This window comes from Haliaeetus leucocephalus, unplaced genomic scaffold (assembly GCF_000737465.1).
Source record: "Haliaeetus leucocephalus isolate CR32 unplaced genomic scaffold, Haliaeetus_leucocephalus-4.0 Scaffold1007, whole genome shotgun sequence".
Classification (NCBI taxonomy): domain Eukaryota; kingdom Metazoa; phylum Chordata; class Aves; order Accipitriformes; family Accipitridae; genus Haliaeetus; species Haliaeetus leucocephalus.
In genome coordinates this window covers 839,295-859,597 of record NW_010973443.1, presented here as the reverse complement: position 1 = coordinate 859,597, position 20,303 = coordinate 839,295, and the positions used below count along the sequence as shown (strand labels likewise).

Sequence of the window (20,303 nt, the reverse complement as noted above, 5' to 3'; positions counted from 1 at the left end):
TTCACGAAGAGGTTCGTTTTTCTCTCCCCCCCCCCCCCCCCCCCCCCCCCCCCTTATTGCAACAGGCTAGGCAAGTTCTTATTTGCATCTACAAAATATGCTTGGGAAAGATGAACATTATCTTTGCCTTAAGTGCAGTGCTCAAAAAGACTCTGAGCTTCCAGACAAATCTATTTTATGTCAGAAATTTAAAGTTAGCTACCTATTTTATAGTAAATATTACCAATCAGTATGCAAGCTGCCTATGAATTTTGTAAGAATTATTTCAAATATTAAAATATTCTTATACTTTATATATAATGTTTTCTATATTATAAAGTAGAAACGCCTAAAATAGCAGCTCTCTTATTATGTTAATATGGCTTAGGAGTTAATGGACAGATTCTGCAAACACTGAGCTTAGGACCTAATTTTATATTACTATGTCTTGACATTAAGTTGGAACATTCACTGTAGAAGGTATTGCTGTTTGTGTTTTCAGGACAGAGCTCTAAACAAGGTGTTCTGAAACCTATTGCTTAAAATTGTGTAGAGTTTCTTTTTTGTTTTCCCCTGCTGCAGGTGTGATGGACAGGTAGCAGAAGATTTCACTTTGATATCAGGGAATCAGAATGACCGAGTGCTTCCTGCCTCCCACTAGCAGCCCCAGTGAACACCGTCGGGTAGAACACAGTGGGGGTCTTGCTCGTACTCCCAGCTCTGAAGAAATCAGTCCTACAAAATTCCCTGGATTGTACCGCACCGGTGAGCCTTCACCACCTCATGACAGCTTGCATGAGCCTCCAGATATAGTATCTGATGATGAAAAGGAGCATGGGAAGAAGAAAGGAAAATTTAAGAAGAAAGAAAAAAGAAGTGAGTAGGCAACTTCTCTTATTTCATGCTTATAATTCCTCTTTCTCTCTTTCTTTCTCTCTCAAAATTGCTTAATATTCCCGATGGAACTTGTTTAGGTGTGAAGGAAGTTAACTTGTACAAACAGGCTTTGTGCAATACCTGTTTCTCTTCCAAAAAAACCCACACCTTAACCAAAAAATGGATTTGTTTTTTGTTGCGCAGATACAGGTGCCAAGCATATGCCCAGAATTACCAATAAACATGTTTATCCAAAATCTTTAATGGTGCATTGGTAATTGCCTGGCATGGGTTTTTCCTAATCTCATTATCTGTTCACATTCTAAGTGGAGGTTTCCAAGTGTATTTCCAAATAGATGCTTTTTGAAATTGTAGCTGAGGTGCTAGCTAAAATAAAAATGCAAGTTTGACCTGAATTTTGTACTTTTAAATTTGGAAGAGTCTGTTTCAACAACTTTGACCCTTCTCAGTTATTTCTCCCATATTCAGAGTTTGCTATTGTATACCGTCTGAAGTTTCCATGTGCACACTGCACCATTATTTGAGGAGCAATAAAATCTGTGTCTTTTTTTTCTCTAGCTTCTCAGTTCAGTCTGATCATGCAGTTTCCTCCAGCAGTGCCTAAGTATTATTGCAGAGTTCAAAAATGTGCAATCCAGCATTGAGATCTGAATTTACTAGAACCGACAGTAAAGGTTAGAAGAAAGTAAAGCTTTGACTGTAGAATCTATTCTTTGTCAGTGTATCAGTGTCCAGAATGGAAGTTTTCATTTAAAAAGCATACTCCTCCTCCAAAACAACAGAAGAGAAATCTTACTTCCCACCTTTAGATTTTTGCAGAAAATTTTGGAAACATGAAATAGTTTTTATTCAACAGAGTTTTTCTACATATTCAGAAAGAACAAAGCACTTGGAAATACTAAACTGATACTGAGCACTCTCAATACCAGAAAGATCCTTACTGTCCAAGTCTCTGAAACCTAAATATTACAGCCCAAATGTTAGTACTTTTTTAACTGATGTTTGTTTTAGCGAAATTTCAAAATAATGTTCATCTTCTACAATGCCTGTGTCTCTGATGTCTGGAAGTTCTGGATACCAGTGTAGCTTGCCACTTCTTATGTGTGAAATTTGGAAGATCAAAACCAATGAGACAGCACACAATATTCTGGCGTGTTAGGATGAATATGGTGACTATTTGTAATATGCATGCACATATTTAAATAATTACTCTTTAATAACTTGCTGCCGCTGCACTGCTTTTAATCAAACCTGTTTCCTGGAATGCATGATTTGTTTCTACCACAGTTTAGAAGGACTATTGTTACTAACAAAAGACTGTGGGCACCAAGGATACTGTAACTCAAAAATATATTATCCTCCAGTTAAAATCAACAGTTTAAATTCCTGCAGGTTTTAAGAAAACTGATTCTTTAGGTTTTTTCCTAGTGTAAGCAACATTAACCTAATACAGAATATTGGATTGGTGATGAAAATTTGGTATTGATTGGATGGGTCTAAATTCAGGCTATTGGAACCTGTTTTCTTCTTTGCAAATCAGATTTCTGTTATAACTTTTAAATACCTCTAAATTTTGAATTGTTAGAGGTCAGCATTATACATAGTGTGGGTTTCTTTGTGGTGTAATTCTGCATGTCTCATGGTGATAATCTAACCAAAGGCTGAAGAAGAAGAATGCTTCTTCAGCAAATGCATGCAGGTCTGTGCACATTAGCACTGTAACAGCTTTCTTCCACAAGTGGTTACAGCACATTTTACAGCTGATTTAAAGCAATTTTTGTTACTTAAAAGAAACTTCAAAGGTATGAAAAATCCTCAAGAACACAAAAATGCAAAATGTAGGAAGAATCAAATTCTCTCTTGCAGCTGTAATATAAAAAGCATTCAGCATTTCTTAGCCAGTCAGGTATAAGGGTAAGTTACATACAAAGCTTTCAGTATCTCTTGTACAGTCCAAAAATGGTCATTATTGTAAATATACCCCAAACAGACATTTTACTTAAGTAAATGACAGGGGCTCTTTACAGTTGCTTAACATGGTTGATTTTAAGACTTCCTCTTTCAGCTTCGCCTTTTGTTATTCCTTCCATACTTTCGATTCTTCACTTTCTTCCAACTTTTAAATTCTATTGCATGTGTTCAGATTGTTTCTTTTCACTTTTCTGGCCAGCTGCTTTGATTTTGGACAATACACAACCTGCTGCAATCATGTAGTTTGGGCTTTAAACAAATATAATTGAACATTTCAATGAGAAAAAGACAAGCATTGATATTAAATTGTGACAGAGTGAATGTTTGTTGAACTTAAAATATTAGTGAATTAATGACAAGGTCATCCAAACTCCTGAAACTGTATGTAACTTTAATCCTACAAAGATTTTGGGGTATTTTAATAATACTCTAAATGTAAACTTCAGAAATGCCTGAACAGCAGGAGGGTATGTGGAGAGGGAAGGACAAATATCCCAAGGTTACTCATTTTAGTTTTTCAGGTAAATCCTTTTTGTTGGAGTAATATACTCTTAGCTTCAGCATTATTACTTATTTCAAAAAAGCATTTTTGTATGCTAGGAAGGGATCTTTTTTCCTATGTGGATAATATAATAATTTGATCTTTTTCATGTTAACGGCAATAACCTAATAATACACAGCAATTATCCTGGGGGGAAAGTTAAAAAAATTTTTTGGAGGTGATAGAAAATTAAATGAAATATTGGGGTTTTCATGTGGAATGACAACTACTGGAAAAAAGTTTCAGCCACTGATTTCTATTCTCCACTCCTCTGTGACAGTCTGAGTGTTGATTAGGTGTGGAGCAAGTTAGATTAGGGTACTTCTTAGGGGTTAAAATTAGTTTTCTTTTTACTGGGATAGTTTTAACTCAGATCTGTTTCCTGACTCAAAACAACCTTTGTCCATGCAAGAACTTGTGCTGTGGCAGAGTGTGAGCAAAAAGAGATTTATTTTTTTTGAAGCAGTAATGTTTTATATGAGACAGTGACCAGAGTAATTGATTTTTTAAAAAGTGTTAACCTTCTGTCAGTAATCACATGTTGATAAGTTCATAAAATACGCAGTTCCTTGCAGAAGAAAAAGATTATAAGTAATACTTAAGAAGAAAAAGCTATTCTACCCATTACAGTTTCTGTGGATAGAGAGTCTGTATGTAGGTAGATCTTACTCTGCTTATTTGTTTTACTTCTGTGATTGATACCGTTGGACAGGATGGGTTCAATATGCAGCTAGGATTTTTTGTTTAGAGTAATTTTAATTTTCTTTGTATAATTCTTGGGAAAATGGAGAATTGGTTGAATTGTAAACTAAACTATCTTGTGAAAGGACAGTAGTATCATTGGTATGAACTCTTCTGAAATTTTCAGGAAATATTTTTGAAGATCAAATCCCTAATGTATTGGGCAGGGGGGTCCTATATGTTCTTTTGGGATGTAGATGAAGGCTGAAATATTCCTACTGTTAACTTGGGGACCTGCTCCAAACAATCTTTGGTCCAACTTGGGTGTTAACCCTTATCTTTTTCCACTGCGTTGCAGTTCTAGCGATGTGCAACTCTCTGCTAGGTACCACCAGGTGGAAAATACCAGCCTGTTCTCTCTTCCATCATCTTACGGGACTTTTCTCCAAAATAATTTCTGCTCAGGAAGTGTGGACATCCAGCAACCATGCAAAAGCTCTAATAGTATTTCCAGCTGTAGAGGAATGACATGATAAGTTGTCTCTGTGCTTATGATCCTTCATTTCTGTGCAGAGTGCTAACGGAGATGGACTCTACAGTAGCAGTGGATATGATATGTCTGTGGGGGAGATCTGTTAGAAATTGTAAGGAGGTCATTGTCATCCTACAAAATAACCAAGTAGCTGCTATTACAAACAAAACATTATTTTTACTGATCTGGTGTGTGGAGAAGCTCTGAATACAGTTTCTAGATCTACAGAATAAGAAGTTACTAGAATTTTCTACCCCTGATAAACCTTAGAGGCTTTTCCCATCAAGGTTTATCTTTCTGTGTTGCTACATACTATTCTACTGACAAATTACAATGTATATCTATATACCACTGTGTATTTATTGAGGAAAGTACCATTTGCAAACAGTTTAAAAGTCTGCCTTTCAATGCCAGTAATTATTTTAAATCAAACTAAAGTAAGGCAAATTTCATGTTTCAACTTCATTTGCTCTCCTTGTGTAGCGCTGCGCAGTAACTGAATGCAGAACTTGTTTGGGAGTACTGTGCTCACATCAGTGAGTTGAATGTATTCTGAAAGCAAACTGATATAATTGAAAGTGGGATAGTAAGTGTTGGTAGTGTCTGTAAGTTTGAAGTTTCTATTAATAATAACGTACATCTTGTGGGTGAGGAGAGCAAATAGAAGCCATCTACTCAAGGTCAATATGCATCCATGTGTTTCTTACCATTTTATTTAGAAATGGTATACAAGTCGATGGCAATCCCTCTGACTTATTGAAATAGGTAACTAATGCTAGCATTGCACATCGGTCCATATAGCCATACTTGACCCGCTAATTCTTCCATATGTAAAAGTGATCCATGTTTTACAGATGCATGCAAATTTCCCCAGGGAGCCAAAATCAGATGTAGAGGTATAAATGACTTAATAACTCATCAGAGACCTGATGTGCAAAATCTGTCTTGTGGTAGGTTTCATAAGTGGCAGTTCTACGTAATGCAATCCTTTGTGTTAACAGTAAATACTGTAGCATGAATTTATAGCTTCATTGTAAGAGTGCAGAAGTATTCCCAAGTATGCAGACTGACAGAAACAGTGGCCTCGCTGCATGACAAAGCTTTTAAGCCTGTAAGTTATTTTTTTCCAGAGTAACACTGGAATTTTTTTTTAATTATTATTTTTAAAAGAGGTTTTCATAATTTTCAGTAAGTTAAGGGCTATACTTGCAGCATCACATGTAAAATAACTGCAGTGAAGGCACACTTGTGGAAGGTCTAACAAAGCCCAAGCAAGGAGCTGGTAGATAGTTCAGTCCTTATGCCAGTCGAATTGGAGTATTTATTAAATTAGCTCTGGTCTTACATAGGTACAAGGAAAAGTCATTGGCATACATTAGAGTGATGGAGAAATGCTGACTATTAGTACTAGAAGTCTTGAGGAAACAGTGAACAGAAATACCAGTTTACTAACAGTAGGTAATACTTCTTTCCACATTTAAAACTGACTTGTCAAGTGCTGTCAGTAATTTTTCTTCTGTATAAATTTAGGTTGTTTATATTTCAATATATTGCATCACTGGTGAAAGGGATACAGTAATTTTATGACCAGAAGTATGGTAAAGGAAATTGGTCTACTCTGAGGTACATACGAACCCCCTCTTGCTATGGGTGAGAGATTCTCTGTGAATCTGTGATTTGTATATATTTCTAAACTTTGTTGACTTACATTACTGAGACAAATTAAAATGGGCTGGATTTGTATTTAACTTGCTCCTTCATGTCTTCTCATGAAGTCAAGAAATACCAGTTTCAGTAATGTGCTATTGCTCGTGTTACATTACCACAGATCTAGAGAAGCACCAAGGTTTGGGTTGCAACATGGAGTGTTGAGACATGTAAGGCAGGTGCCCTGTTTGTTGGTGACACCAGCCTCCAAGCTTGGGTCCCCTGTGCTGACCCAGAGGATGTGCTGACACTATTCCTAGTGTGTGTGGGGGAACCCTACGCTGTTTAACTGGGAGCTGTTACAGCGACTGAGCAGGAGAGATTGAGGGCAGATTTTTCTGGGCTGTCTGGTGAAGGTCTGGCTTTCTGTTTGGAAATTACATCTGTGAACCCCATTTGGAAACTCAGTGCCAGCCCCATCTCATTCTCACAAAACACAATGGAGATGTGTGCTCCTCATTTGTCCTGTAGCTGGCACATCAGCGGTTCTTTCCGTATCATAGTGAGATTTGAATCCTCGAACCCTTAAATGCGTTTCCTTACCCATTTCTGATTTTACAAAAAGTTTACAAGAAGAGTGAATGATGGCATAGCCAGTAAACTGGGAGCATGAGACCTGGTTGCTAGTAGTCCTCCAGTTAACAGTTGCATTTTTATATTAAAATTCACTTGGCCAGGAATAGTGCTACAATCTTTCTTCATCTTCTATGAAAGTGCATGTTTGGTAGTCCTAGGGAAGAGTCCAGGATGGGAAGGGTGAGCTGGTCAAACAATTGTAATTATTTTATGGCAGTTCCATGCATTAATACATTTCCTATATTTATTTGACTATTAAAAGGTACCTTCTACAGAGCAGCCAAGGAGGCTTCAAAATAAAGACAGCTCCTTGGATGTGCTGAAATAATGCTGAGAAACTCTGCAGCCTAATACAGTTTAGAATTGGAAGAATAAAAGGGCGAATATCGCCTGGTTCTTTTGCACAAGATCTTTCACCTGTAAAAATTACAGTTTATAATCTCATCCGTGATGCTCTCCCTTATAATCTAAGGGGGTAATTTTCCACCACCCAAAACTATTCACGCAGGAAGAGCACTTGGCTGTCAGTGTGCCTCCTCACTTGGGCAGAGGCACTGCCTGTAGGTAGTGGAAGAGTCTCAAAGGATCTGTATAATGGGGGCTTCATGCTGAAGCAAGAGCTTGCTGCCCACTGCCTTGGGGGACACAGCTGGTGCAAATGGCATGTGAAATGTCATCTTTGTTGACGAGGTTTCAGGCTTGCTTTTCTTCTGTGGGGTACTGCATATTTAAAATCACAGTTAATTGAATTGGAAGTTGCGTTGGTTTGTACGTTGTTGGGTTGGTTGTGTTTTGGTTTTTTTTATTTGTAATCCACCTTTAAAGATTTCCTCGTTCTTGCCTGAAGGATAGGCAAGGCTAGCTGCGGAGGTGTAGTTAGTTAAAAGCACTGGTGCGCATTTCAGATGGCACTTGGTGTTTTGCTGCTGAAACAGCGTACTCTGCCTGTGGATTTGTTTGAAGCTCTTGCATATGCTTTTTAAGGCAAATACGCAACTTCACTGACAGGTATTGTGCTAATGTTAGTGGAATTGTTTTATTTGTCTAGTGGAAAAGTAAGTGTGCTTGGGCTCTTTTTTTTTTTTTTTTGACTTTTTTTGGTATTTTATTTGAGGCTGAAACTTTGTTAACTTCATACATATCTTAAAATTCATAATATTCTGGAAGGGGATTGGGGAGTCATGTGGCTGAAGATTAGTTCGTTCTTAATAGAAGTTTGTTAGACTTACATGTATGTAGTAGATGATCTTTAACAGCGACTCTTATACTGTTGATTACAGGAACTAGAGAAGTTGCCAGACAGTTGTTTTTATTTTGCATTTCCTTGACTATTAGATGGGAAACTAGCCCATAAGATGGACATTGCCATTATGAGTAAGTATATAAAGTATTAATTGTTTAGATAATTCAGGAGCTGTGTGGCTTATCTTTGATGTCATTATGCAACCATGATTTAATCCTTGTCCACTTAATTGTGTAACAACTAAAGAAAACATTCTGAAGAGTCAGGCAGGCGCTACTTTTTTTAATTCATGTTGCTGCTTCTCTTTCCTCTTTACATATTACTACTTATTCTTTCCCTGTTATAATATGCTGTCTAGAAACTAAACAGACTTACAGCTGTCCTCTTGCCTTCTCCTCCTTTGCTTAATAGCGGAAGGTTATGCTGCATTTCAAGAGGACAGTTCCGGTGATGAAGCTGAAAGTCCTTCAAAGTTGAAGCGGTCCAAGGGAATACATGTCTTCAAGAAACCCAGCTTTTCCAAGAAAAAGGAAAAGGATTTTAAAATAAAAGAGAAGCCCAAAGATGAAAAACACAAGGAAGACAAACATAAGGAAGACAAACATAAGGAGAAGAAGTCAAAAGACTTAACTGCAGCAGACGTTGTAAAACAGTGGAAAGAGAAGAAGAAAAAGAAAAAGCCAATTCAGGAGACAGAGATACCTCAAGTGGATGTTCCAAGTCATAGACCCGTGTTTGGCATTCCTTTGTCTGATGCGGTAGACAGGACCATGATGTATGATGGCATCCGCCTGCCAGCAGTTTTCCGTGAATGTATAGATTACGTAGAGAAGTATGGCATGAAATGTGAAGGCATCTACAGAGTTTCAGGTACTCTGGGCACACTGACACGCAAGTTCCTGAGGTCTTTACTTGCAATTTTCATATCATTTTACCATTTTCACCACGTAGAGACTCTGTTTATAGCTGCATTGATTTTAATTATCAAAAAGATAATCAGGTAGCTAAAGTTAAGCAAACCCACAGGTCTGAAGTACCAGAAAAGTTGCTAGTATGGTGGTACTGCTTAATGGCGGTAAAAATATGCTTGTTTTGGCCTTTTGTGATAGGATAGTAACGATGAATAAAATGTGTTAGTATGGCTAGCTTGTATTTTTTTACTTCTGTATTAGAAATGCAATGCTAGTTGATTGCAAAAGCAAAGATGAGATATAACCATTTTATTACTTAAGCATTCCACTAAGTTGCTTTTTCCAGTTACTTCCATTGTATGATTCTTTTTTCCTTAAAAAACTTTTTTTTGAGCAAATACACTAATAAGCAGAAAAATACAAGTTTTACTATTTAAGCTAAACAACAGTAGGCTAATTAACCATGGTAGTTGTGTAACACCAGCTTACATAAATGCCACATCAGAACTGTAGTCACATTAAACAGAACAGTCCCTTTATTTGTGACCTGCAGCTGCTATACAACTCATGTAAGTACTTCTGTGGGTATGTTTAAGGGAGCAAGAACAAGTGAGAAAAGGACTGTGAGGAAAAGCATTTTAAATAAGTTGCCTAGCACTGTAGAACAGTAATGAAATGATTTTAAAGGCTTCATTAAGCTGTCTTCATGCTGTCGATCTGCATGGCATTTGGTAAGCATGCATAAATACCGCAGCAGCTTAAGCTGTTTCTTCATCTTGCCTATTGGGACATTCTGGTTGAGTGTTTTTTCAAGACACGATGTGTTGTGAAGTTTCATGGAAGAATGTGTGTTTCTGTAAAGCATTTTTGATGTTTGTGCTTTCTAGGTGTTCTTCAGTGCAATAGCACCCTCTTGTGTATGTAAGATTATTTAAATTGAGGGCTCAGACAGACAATGATTGCAGTGGCTTAACCACCTACCTGCTGTCGTGATGACTAAGACATGAAACTGAGCATATTTTACCTGGCATTTACCATGGGCTGAGTACACCCAGTTTTGCTTATTGTGTGTGAGCCAGACCATGGCAGTGCACTGAGTTGGTGTAAACCAAGTGGGTGTTTGAGCTTTAAGAATTAAATTTCCCCGAGTTTGGGAAGATTACAATGTCACTGAGTTATAAAAACACCTTACAGAAAAACTTGGCTGGGTTGAATAATTATGTGAACACCACTTTTATTCATGCAGTGTCTCAAATCAAGAATCCTGTGTGAGATTCCTCCACTGAGGAGGGCCAGCTGGAAGTCTGGAAACTGAAAAGTGTAGGTTTTGTTTTGACAGAGGGAAGCTGTTATAGGTAGAACTTGTTCCGCAATATTTGAATTAACGTATTTGCTACTTGGTTTAGGGCTGTATAATGGAACAGCCTGAAAGATGCTGACTGCAAATACACAACTGATCTTATGTTCCCCCCACCCTTCCTTCCTCACCCCATTTTATGTTCCTTGATGCAAGGGAATGCTGGAGACAGTTCTGATTCAGAACTTCAGCAGTGCTGTGTTTTTGCTTCATAGTAGTAGTCAGTGCTTCTAGAAGCAGTGATCATGTAATTTTTCAGTCATGATTTTAACTTTGTTCCGTGTGGATAATCTTTAAAAGGTTTTCCTCAATTAGCTTAAATTGTAAGGAGAGGTGAAATAAATGCATCTCAAAAAAAAAGTTTAAATATAACTATTATACATTTACAGTTGAAGATTTCTCTTAATTCTTGATCTAAATATTTTAAGGAATAAAATCAAAAGTTGATGAGCTAAAAGCAGCCTATGATCGAGAAGAATCTCCCAACCTGGAAGAATACGAGCCCAATACAGTAGCCAGCTTGCTGAAACAGTACCTACGAGAACTGCCTGAAAACTTGCTTACCAAAGAGCTAATGCCCCGCTTTGAAGATGCTTGTGGAAAGAGCACAGAAGCTGAGAAAGTTCAGGAATGCCAGAGGTTGCTGAAAGAGTTGCCAGAGTGTAACCATCTCCTAATTTCTTGGCTGATTGTGCATATGGACCATGTTATTGCAAAGGAACTGGAAACAAAAATGAACATCCAGAATATTTCTATAGTGCTCAGCCCTACTGTTCAGGTACGTGCACCACACAGCAAGTGTTAGAGCAGAACTTCAGCCCAAGAAAGACTTTGTGGGAGTTCTCTTGCAGGTGGGAATCAGGTACTGTCTGATACAGTTAAGCTAAATTACAGCTTCTCTTTATACCTTGGGAACCTAAAATGCTGGGAAAGGGGGAACAAAAGACTTTCTGGATGTAAGCTTGCTTACTGTGAGTCTGATATTGGGTTACTATGAGAGTATTGCAAAGACTGCTGTCAGGGTTTTAATTCTGTTGTGAACAGAAGTAATTTTAATGTTGAATTTGTCCAATAATTCAAGTAGATACACAATTTCTGTGGGCTTTTGATTCAGTGATATTTTAGGAAAGAGTATATTGTTGCTTAATTTTAATATCAAGCCAATGAACCCTGTCCTGCAAATAGATCTTCCTGGTGCAGTAATGACTTCGGTATAATGGCTTTGGCGTCTGCAGTCAAATGGCTGGGGAAAAAAACCTGACTTCTTAGTTTTCCAATAAGATTTTGTGTTTTCTGGATTGATTAATTCCTTAATAAAGATCTTGGATATATTTAATTTAAATACAGCTCGGGATTAGTCCTGTGCATAATGGAAACATGGCATTATTGGGTGTGGGTCTTCTAGAAGAAAACCCACACTTTAGAAAAGCTTGGCTTTATAGTTAAGAGTCTAGGTGGAGGCCCAGTAGTGAAAGGGCTGGGTATTATCCTTGACTGTTTTGCTGTGCCAGACACTTTCTAGATAACAAAAGAAGTAACAATTCATGTAAAACAATGCAGGCCCAATCATGTTTTGTTGTTAAGTAGATTTTGGCAATTAAAATGCAGGTAGTGACAGAACTCTAACCTTTCTTTCAGGATAAATTTTTTAATTGTAGTGGAAGTTACAGTATCAAAATAAATACTTGCTTCTGTCTCATGTTAAAACAAGGAATACAGTAGCAGCTCCTTTCAAACTCCTTTTTCTACTATATTAAATCATCTGAGAGAGAAGTTGCAGAAAACACTTACAGGTTAGGGGAGGAGAGAGAAGGTAGCTAGCAACCAGCCATAGCACAGTATGGCTGGTGTTCCCTTTTACCCATTGCTGTCACTAACTATGTTTACATGAGTAAAAAGAAAGATTTTAATATATTCCTTTATCTACCAGTGATGGAAATAATTGTGGTAGGTTAAGATGTGTGAAAATTCTGAGTTGAGTTTAGCATAAAAATGCCTTACACAGGTGAGAGAGACAGTGAAGTGATTCCTTGAGGCCAGCACTGTGTCATTTAAAGTCTCATTTTTAATCCAGATTTTAATCTCTTAGGACAAAATAACATGACTACAACACACAGAAAGGCATACCAAAGGCTGTTCTGTTTCTGGAGAAAGATACTGTGCTTCACAGATAAAAGTGATATGAATAAATCATCTTAACCAATACTTTGTCCTTTCTTTACAGATCAGCAACCGTGTCTTGTATGTATTTTTTACACATGTTCAAGATTTCTTTGGGAATGTGACCCTAAAGCAGGTGACAAAACCTCTTCGCTGGTCAAATATGGCAACAATGCCAGCACTTCCAGAAACACAGGAAAGCATAAAAGAAGAAATAAGACGACAGGTTGGCAATTACTTTAGTCTTTTTCTGTTTATCTTTGCCCTGGCTTTTATGCATTCAGCAGTAAATTCTCCTAAGCCTGTAACATACTCTGTAATTCCATCACAATTGTCCTGTCAGTGGAGACCACTGGAAAGAGACTGGTGATATTCTTGCCCATTTTATGTGCGGAAAGTTGTTATGGTCTTATGGTTCTAGCCATGTCTTTCGTGGAGTGCTTTGCTATGTAGTTCAATAGTTTTCTCGTGGGAGGGAGGGTAGGAGAATGTGGTAAAGAGAGTGGTTTCTTTAATATTGCTCTTCAGCTAGTTATAGATCGTGTGCTGAATGTATGTTAACACTTGTTGGTCAACATGTCAAGCTTTGAAAACCAGAACTCTAAGCCTGTTGCCAGGAAGCCAAGAAGATTTTTCCTTTCAGCCTGCCCTGCTATGATATATTAAAGACACTGATTTCTCTGGCAATATTTCTAGGAGTTCCTACTGAACTGTTTACACAGAGACTTGCAGGCAGGGATAAAAGACTTATCCAAAGAAGAGAGACTCTGGGAGGTGCAAAGAATTTTAACAGCTCTTAAGAGGAAACTAAGAGAAGCTAAGCGCCAGGTGGGTAACTTTTCGATTTATTGGCCAAGCATCTAAGTCATGGATCCCTACTTTGTGACAACGCAGAGACACCCAGTTAGATCAAACCATGTTTCAATATTTTTACTGCAGATTTTTTCATCCTGACTTTACATGGCTGATGAGAAATTGCATTTTCTGGTTAGCTGGCTCTCCCTAGGGACAGCAAGGTCTTCACACTCCTTCACAGCTGTTTACAAAAAAATTAAAAACTTAGTGTTTGACAGAGCATGTATTCATTATATGCTTAAAACAGTGTGTCCTGGAGTACCAAGAGGAATTACTGGAAGACTCAAGGTTGACAAACTTCAGAAACATTTTTTTTAAATGCTCGTATGTCCCAGAGAAGGGACAGACCTTGCTGAAAACTTCAGACAACTGAGATGGTGATTCTAAATTTGCAAAATCATATATTAAGAAAAAAGCTTTTTTACAGTAACTAGAGTGACTGGGGAAGCTGTCCTTTTAAGTGTCATTCTCTTTCTCTGGCAGGAGTGTGAAACAAAGATTGCACAAGAAATTGCTAGCCTTTCAAAGGAGGATGTCTCCAAAGAAGAAATGAATGAGAACGAAGAAGTTATAAATATTCTGCTTGCACAGGTACATGGCAGTCACTTACCTGTTTGTCTGCTGGTCTTTTCTTGTTCTGTATCTTTCAGAAATATTAAACATTCTTTTGTTCCTTCTAATGCAATGGGAAGTTGCAGGCTTAAAGGGGTCTCTCTATCCATTAAAATACAAGACTTTGTTTTGATGGTAAATAAAGTAGGGAAGGAATGCTGATTGCAGGAGTAAACCCAAAGTTGAGTAGACTCTTGTTAACAGCAGAAAGGAGACACTGTGCAACAACAACAACAAAAAGTAGCCTTTGTTGTTAATGTACTTAGAAAGCACTTTCAAATCTAATCAGTTTTAACACCTTTAACTACTTTCCTGCTGATCAAAGGAAGTAAGGCAAGTATTTTGGCTTTTTTGCCTTCCTTTGCTTCCCTCAATAGCTTTGATCTTCTCTCCACTGTACTTTCCTCCTTATATTCATCTTCAAAGATGTGTAATTCAGTTTTTCTAGTTATTTTACTGGTTAGCCAGAGCTTTCCCCTGTGATTTAAGAAAATAGGCAGCCAAACATGCCAGAATTTGGTGCATCATCTCCACAACTATTCAATACAGTGATCATCTTGAGGATTCAGAGCAGATTGTTGGTTTTGAACTTATATTTGCTTTGAGGTCTCGATTAATCAGTTCAAAGCAGGCATGCTAACCACTTCTACTGAAAGTATTTTAGAGAACAGCATCATCTCATACTTATCATATGTTCCTGTAGAAAATAAAGTCAAGGCTCTAAGTGAACTAATTGATCATTGCAGGAGAATGAGATTTTAACAGAACAAGAAGAACTGCTGGCAATGGAGCAGTTTCTGCGGAGACAGATTGCCTCAGAGAAGGAAGAAATAGATCGCCTTCGAGCAGAAATAGCTGAAATACAAAGGTAAAAGGGAGACTGCTTACACTGGAGCCCCCATCAGGCGAGCACTCTGATTAAAAGTACATATATGCTCTTCTGAAATAATATTCTAAACTGCACTTAAAAGCTTACCCTATGAACATCACACTTGAAAGACACCTCTTTTTATTGAAATCTCAGCAATTTTGGACCTTTCAGGATATTTTCTGTTAGTGTAACAATGGAATTATGATCTAAAGGAAACTAGACCCTGTGCACTAAAAAAAATCCCCCAAGGACATCACTGGTTTATCAAATGAAGCTTTGAAAGGAAATTCTGATTTTGTTTTTAAACTGTTGCAGATTAGTGGATAAGTTAACTCTTTTACACTGCTACAGTTCTGGCAGACCTGAGGAAGTGTTTAAATTGGAGTTTGTCATTGGTCTTTCAGTCGCCAGCAGCATGGCCGAAGTGAAACCGAGGAATATTCTTCCGAGAGTGAAAGTGAGAGTGAAGATGAGGAGGAATTGCAGGTCATCCTGGAAGATTTGCAGAGACAGAATGAGGAACTGGAGGTAATATTTGAGTCTATTAATTAGTACTCTTCTCCGCAGTGGTTACTTGATTTAGTCTGTGCAGAGATGTTTGCGCATGTGCAAACTGGCAGTTTTGCATCAATTTTGCCTAGGCATATAGCCCACGTGCTCTGTTTTTAAATCACTGTTGTGTGGAAATCCATGTTGTAATCTGGGTTAACAGCAAAGCTTCATTGTGCAATGCTAAGTGGCCTCCCTAAGCTTACAGCAATTCTTTGTCAGGAGCCCTGACATTTGTTTTCCTTACTTAAAAGATAAAGAACAATCACCTGAACCAAGCTATTCACGAGGAGCGCGAGGCCATCATAGAACTGCGAGTACAGCTTCGACTACTGCAGCGAGCTAAATCGGAGCACCAGGTGCAGGAAGAAGAGGAGCCAGAAAAACATGGGGGTGTTTCTCAGCAGCAAAGAGACGGTGTCCTAGACACAAAAGCAGCCAAAGAGCAGCCAAAAGCAAGCAAGGAGCAGCAAGTCAAGCCATCGCCAAGTAAAGACAGGAAAGAAACTCCAATTTGATCTGTCTCCTTGGATATGCATAAAATCAACTGAACTGTGCAAATTACTGTAATTTGAGTCAAACTGCACAAATTACTGCTGGCTGTGTACATTCTGTAAAGAAACTTCTCTTTTAAGCCCTGGAGACTTTTGTCTCTAATACTTGGTGGCTTCTACTCATCAGACTCAGGTGAGTTTGCAGAAGCCAGAAGAGTTTTCCAATTAGTATCAGATTATTTCAAGACTGGTTTCCTTCAGGTGAATTAAAATAATTCAGTAACAGTTTCATTTTAAACCAAAATCATTATTTACATTCATTGGAGCAGAAGTGGAAGATCTCATTTTCAGTAAATAAACAAGAACCTACCCACACTTACTAATTATTTGCCTTGTGAATCTATTCATCCTCATTCACCATTATTTCTGCTTATTAACCTAGTCACTTCTTGCTTGTGCCTTTGATACCTTTCTGATGCAGATTATATACAAGGGAGCTTTAAATTTATTCTGGGTTGGCTGAAAAGGTGGGAGACTGTGGGGTACTGTGTTTACCTAATACGCCCTTAAGCTTAATTTTTGTTCTGAGATGTACTGAATAAATGTAAAAACTTGAGAGATGTTATTTATGTCCCCGTATGACAGAAATGTTCATCAAGAGCTATTCATGTCTTTTAGTGATGTAGGTAACCCGCTTACTTACTCATTTATAAACCACCATCATCATACCTGTTTAAGACAGGCTGTGTTCACACTGCTGCCATATAGCCAAGAGCTTTTTCTTCATCCATTTAAAATGTTTCAGTCCCTTGGAGAAAACCACTGACAGATGCTTTAGGCAGCGAGGGGGATGGGTTATGTCACTTGAGGTAGATCTGCCTGACCAAGCAATATAGCATTTCCCTCTGCAGAAATGCAAGTCACTTGTGCTTTCCAGATAAGCCTGAAGAATGATGCCAACAGGAGGCACTGGGGGTTCAGCAATAGCCTTCCCCGCCCCCCTCCCCCCCTGTTGTTTAACAAGCCAACAACAACCACCAGGGACTTACTTTTGGTTTGGCTGTTTTACTGCTTCTACCCATTGAAAGCCTCCATGCTGGCAGTTAAGGGCCAGTTAATGTTTTAGATAGATACACTCATGAGACTCATCCATCAGTTCATATGTAGACAGCAAACTCCACAGAGTGCATATAGGCTATCTTATTTTTTAATCTGGATATTTATTTTCAGCACCTGTTGGATGTGGTTGTATTCTTTATCTATTGCACTGTTGTGAATCATTGGCCATGATTTGATTTTGTACAAATAATGCTTTGATATGTTACAAAAAACAGCATAGTATTTTTTTAAAATTTGGAAAAAAGGTTTATAAACACAAATGTGGTCAGATGACAAATGTAAACTAAAGCATTATCCCTTGCCTTCGTTACATACATTTTGTATTTGCTGGCAATATTTAAACCTGTTTGTTTGTTTAATTCACACTAATTCCTATTGAATTGTCATGGATTTTTCTAATGTTCTTCAGACAAATCTCCTAATATTGGTTAACTTTTATTTTGTTAGGATTGTATTGATCAAGCAAATAAATTCAACAGCCATTTGAAAGTAGCTTCTAATTTATATACTTCCTAATGTATAATATCTTTTTCTAATGCAAATGATAGTTAACTCTTCTTGGGTAGCTACTTGCAGTTGAGAAGTTTATATGAAAAATGAGTTCAGGCTTTCTAAATAGCTCTTCTCTGAAAGAACACTGTCTGCAACTGAGTGTCATAGAAAGCTTCCATAACTCAGCTGCAGATCAAGTTTAAGATTTTAAGACTTTGCTTCTATTACTGCTAGAGATTTCAGCTGCAAAGGTAAAAACCATCCTATTTATTCACATCATTATTTCCAACACATGAACACCATTCTTTCTCCTGCAACCGTACAATGCACTTGAAGCGTGTAGATGGAGGTGGAATTGCTGCTCCTGCAGTAACGTAGCAACTGTAACCAGAAATTTAGTTTCAAAACACCTGAAAGATGTCTCTTTAAAATTTTCTTGCACATTCTTTCAAATCATACATCCAATGATAAAACTGCTGTAGTTGAAATCATAACTGCAAGTCAATGCTGGCCAAATCAAGCACACCCCGATAGCACTGAAGCCCGACAGCCCCAGGAAAGTCCCCGGCCAGGTGCCCAAGGCAGCAGCAGCCTGAGCCCTGGCTACCACCACCCCCTTGCAGGGGGCTGGGGGAGGCCATGCCTCAGCCCTTCTCTGCCTCTGCCCTGCTCAGAGGCAGGTGGGGCCAGGGCAGGGCTCCCCTCCTCCTGCCCTGACAACCTCCACAAAGGGGCAGGGGCAGCTTTACTCCCACACCTGCAGTGCTTGTGGTGAAAAAGCCACACTAGCAGCTGTTTCAAAGACTGCATGCAGCAGTTGCAAATAACTAGCTGAAAAAGCCAAAGCTCATTTCAAATAAAGTGGGAAGTAAGTAATTACAATAGAATAATCTTGAGCATGTTGTTCAGATCACTTTATAAGCTGCCTTATCACTCGCAAGTGCCTTACGATGAAATCTGTGAGCTGCAGTGCTCAGGCGATCACCTCCCATGGTGCCAACAATTCCTGCACAGCAGGCCGCTTTCACAGAGTCCATGCAAGTCTTGAGCAACTAATTTATCTAAATCTAAGTATTTTAAATACATTTAAATTGACTTAAATAAGACATTTTTCCAACAAGAGCTTGTACGTGCCGGGTGCAGCAACAGAACCGCTTGTCAGACCCTTTGGACAAAATACCAGACTGACTTACTTACCTTTACTGAAAGGAAGAAGCAACAGGCCTGCAATGTTAGTTCTGGTGTTCTGGACTTAACAAAACTTTTGTGGCAGTTGGATGTGACCCATCTGCCTTCCTCTTGAAAATATAAGTGTTTCCACCACAGAGCATTACTTCAGAGAAAGCAGGGGACAATGGGACAGGGGACTACGTACCTCACCTGTTTTTATAGTCCTTTTCAACACAAGCCTGGAACAGATTTTGTCAGGTCAGTCAGAAACCCAAAGGAGCAAGAAGCACCATATAAACAAGTTACTAGGACTACAATGCCAACATGAATCAGGACACAAACCTGTTTTTGCCAGCAGCAGATTACTTGCATCTAACTGGAAATGTGACAGCTTTTATACTTACCGAAATACTACAACTGTACAATGAACCAAATTTGGACATCCTGATACCAAGCAGGTTTTTTTTTTTTCCTCCTAATAAAGTCTTTTTACTCAGAAAAATAGCAGCCTGAAATGAACTGTTGTTGCCTGAACAGTTGAAAAGGGTGGGGGGTTTATTTTATTTATTGAAAGATAAGGAAAAACCAAAAAAAACCAACCCCAGAACAATGAGCAGCACTCCTCTCAGATCACATCCCTACCACAAGTCTAAAAACATCAGCTTGCATCCAATACCTTGCAGGATTCAGCTGGCCTTCCAGGTTTCCTGGGCTCTGCGTTGTCCACACCAGATGTCCAACACTGGCTCTGCTTCATTCTCACAGAAGCCAAAGCTGCCTGTTGTGGTACGATTCTGAAAGGTTTCCTCTCCAGTGCAGTGAGGTACTTTGTGAGCGCTGTTGTGTAACACAGCCCTACAGGGAACCATGAGAGGTTCCAGAAATTCATTGTCTTTCATGGTGAAGATAAAGGACTGCTGTACAGGAAGCTTCCACCTCCATTTACTAATTCCAACACTAGCACTGCAAGGATTCATTTTCACCTCTGTGTCCTGTCAGATTAATGAGCTAAGTCTAATTTTTAAAATCAGCATATTGAAGCCAAGAATTTTACACTTGACCATGTAAGACTACTCTCTTTCAATTAAAAAAAAATAAAGCATCAATCCAAATCTCTGCCAAAAAGAGGTTTGATCAATCTTAATCTGTCAAGGTTTTAATTGTTCAGCATGCACCTCTGACTCACAGCGCTTCATCTGCAGAGGGAAAAATGCCTCATCCAGACCAAACATGGCTTATATCCAACAGCACAAGTTCCCTACAGTGTTCTTTAAAACACACTCTGACAGCAGAAGCCAGCAACACCATGCTCTGTACCAGAGAACGGCTGTCAGTCCTTCCTGTCCCAGGGAGACAAGGCACAGCCTGACTTGCATAGCCTTGGGCCAAGCCCCTGGCTGCTCCTCCATCCCATCACAGATATGGATGCCCAAAGCAATGCCTGTCAGACCAGATCCCTGGGGTGCACCATGCTTCCGGCTCAGTGCTGACCGTCCTGGACACAACAGACTGCTACCAAGTTTCGTCTAGAGTTTCTTGTGTTGCTGACTGTCTTCACAACGTGAGCAAGAAGGCCTGCCAAAGGA

General features: G+C 38.7%; 1 protein-coding gene across 2 annotated transcripts; it reads left to right on the top strand.

Annotated features, from left to right (window-relative positions):
• Positions 1-564: 564 nt before the first annotated feature.
• RALBP1 (ralA binding protein 1) lies at positions 565-17,545 on the top strand. 2 transcript variants are annotated; one of them, XM_010584809.1, is made up of 9 exons: positions 565-855; positions 8,539-8,997; positions 10,824-11,173; positions 12,620-12,781; positions 13,252-13,383; positions 13,894-14,001; positions 14,769-14,890; positions 15,298-15,421; positions 15,697-17,545. In XM_010584809.1, the coding sequence occupies exons 1-9, from the start codon at positions 612-614 to the stop codon at positions 15,958-15,960; spliced, it is 1,965 nt and encodes a 654-aa protein (XP_010583111.1). In that variant the 5' UTR covers positions 565-611; the 3' UTR covers positions 15,961-17,545. The 2 variants fall into 2 exon arrangements, with proteins under 2 accessions (XP_010583111.1, XP_010583112.1); XM_010584810.1 differs by lacking the exon at positions 565-855 and adding an exon at positions 8,239-8,258.
• The last annotated feature ends 2,758 nt before the right edge of the window (positions 17,546-20,303 follow it).

Excerpts from the sequence above, each read along its gene's own strand:
- RALBP1 (XM_010584809.1), top strand. The coding sequence starts at position 612 with ATGACCGAGTGCTTCCTGCCTCCCACTAGCAGCCCCAGTGAACACCGT. Across the intron at positions 14,002-14,768 it reads TAAATATTCTGCTTGCACAG|GAGAATGAGATTTTAACAGA; the intron begins GTACATGGCAGT and ends TGATCATTGCAG. Across the intron at positions 15,422-15,696 it reads GACAGAATGAGGAACTGGAG|ATAAAGAACAATCACCTGAA; the intron begins GTAATATTTGAG and ends CTTACTTAAAAG.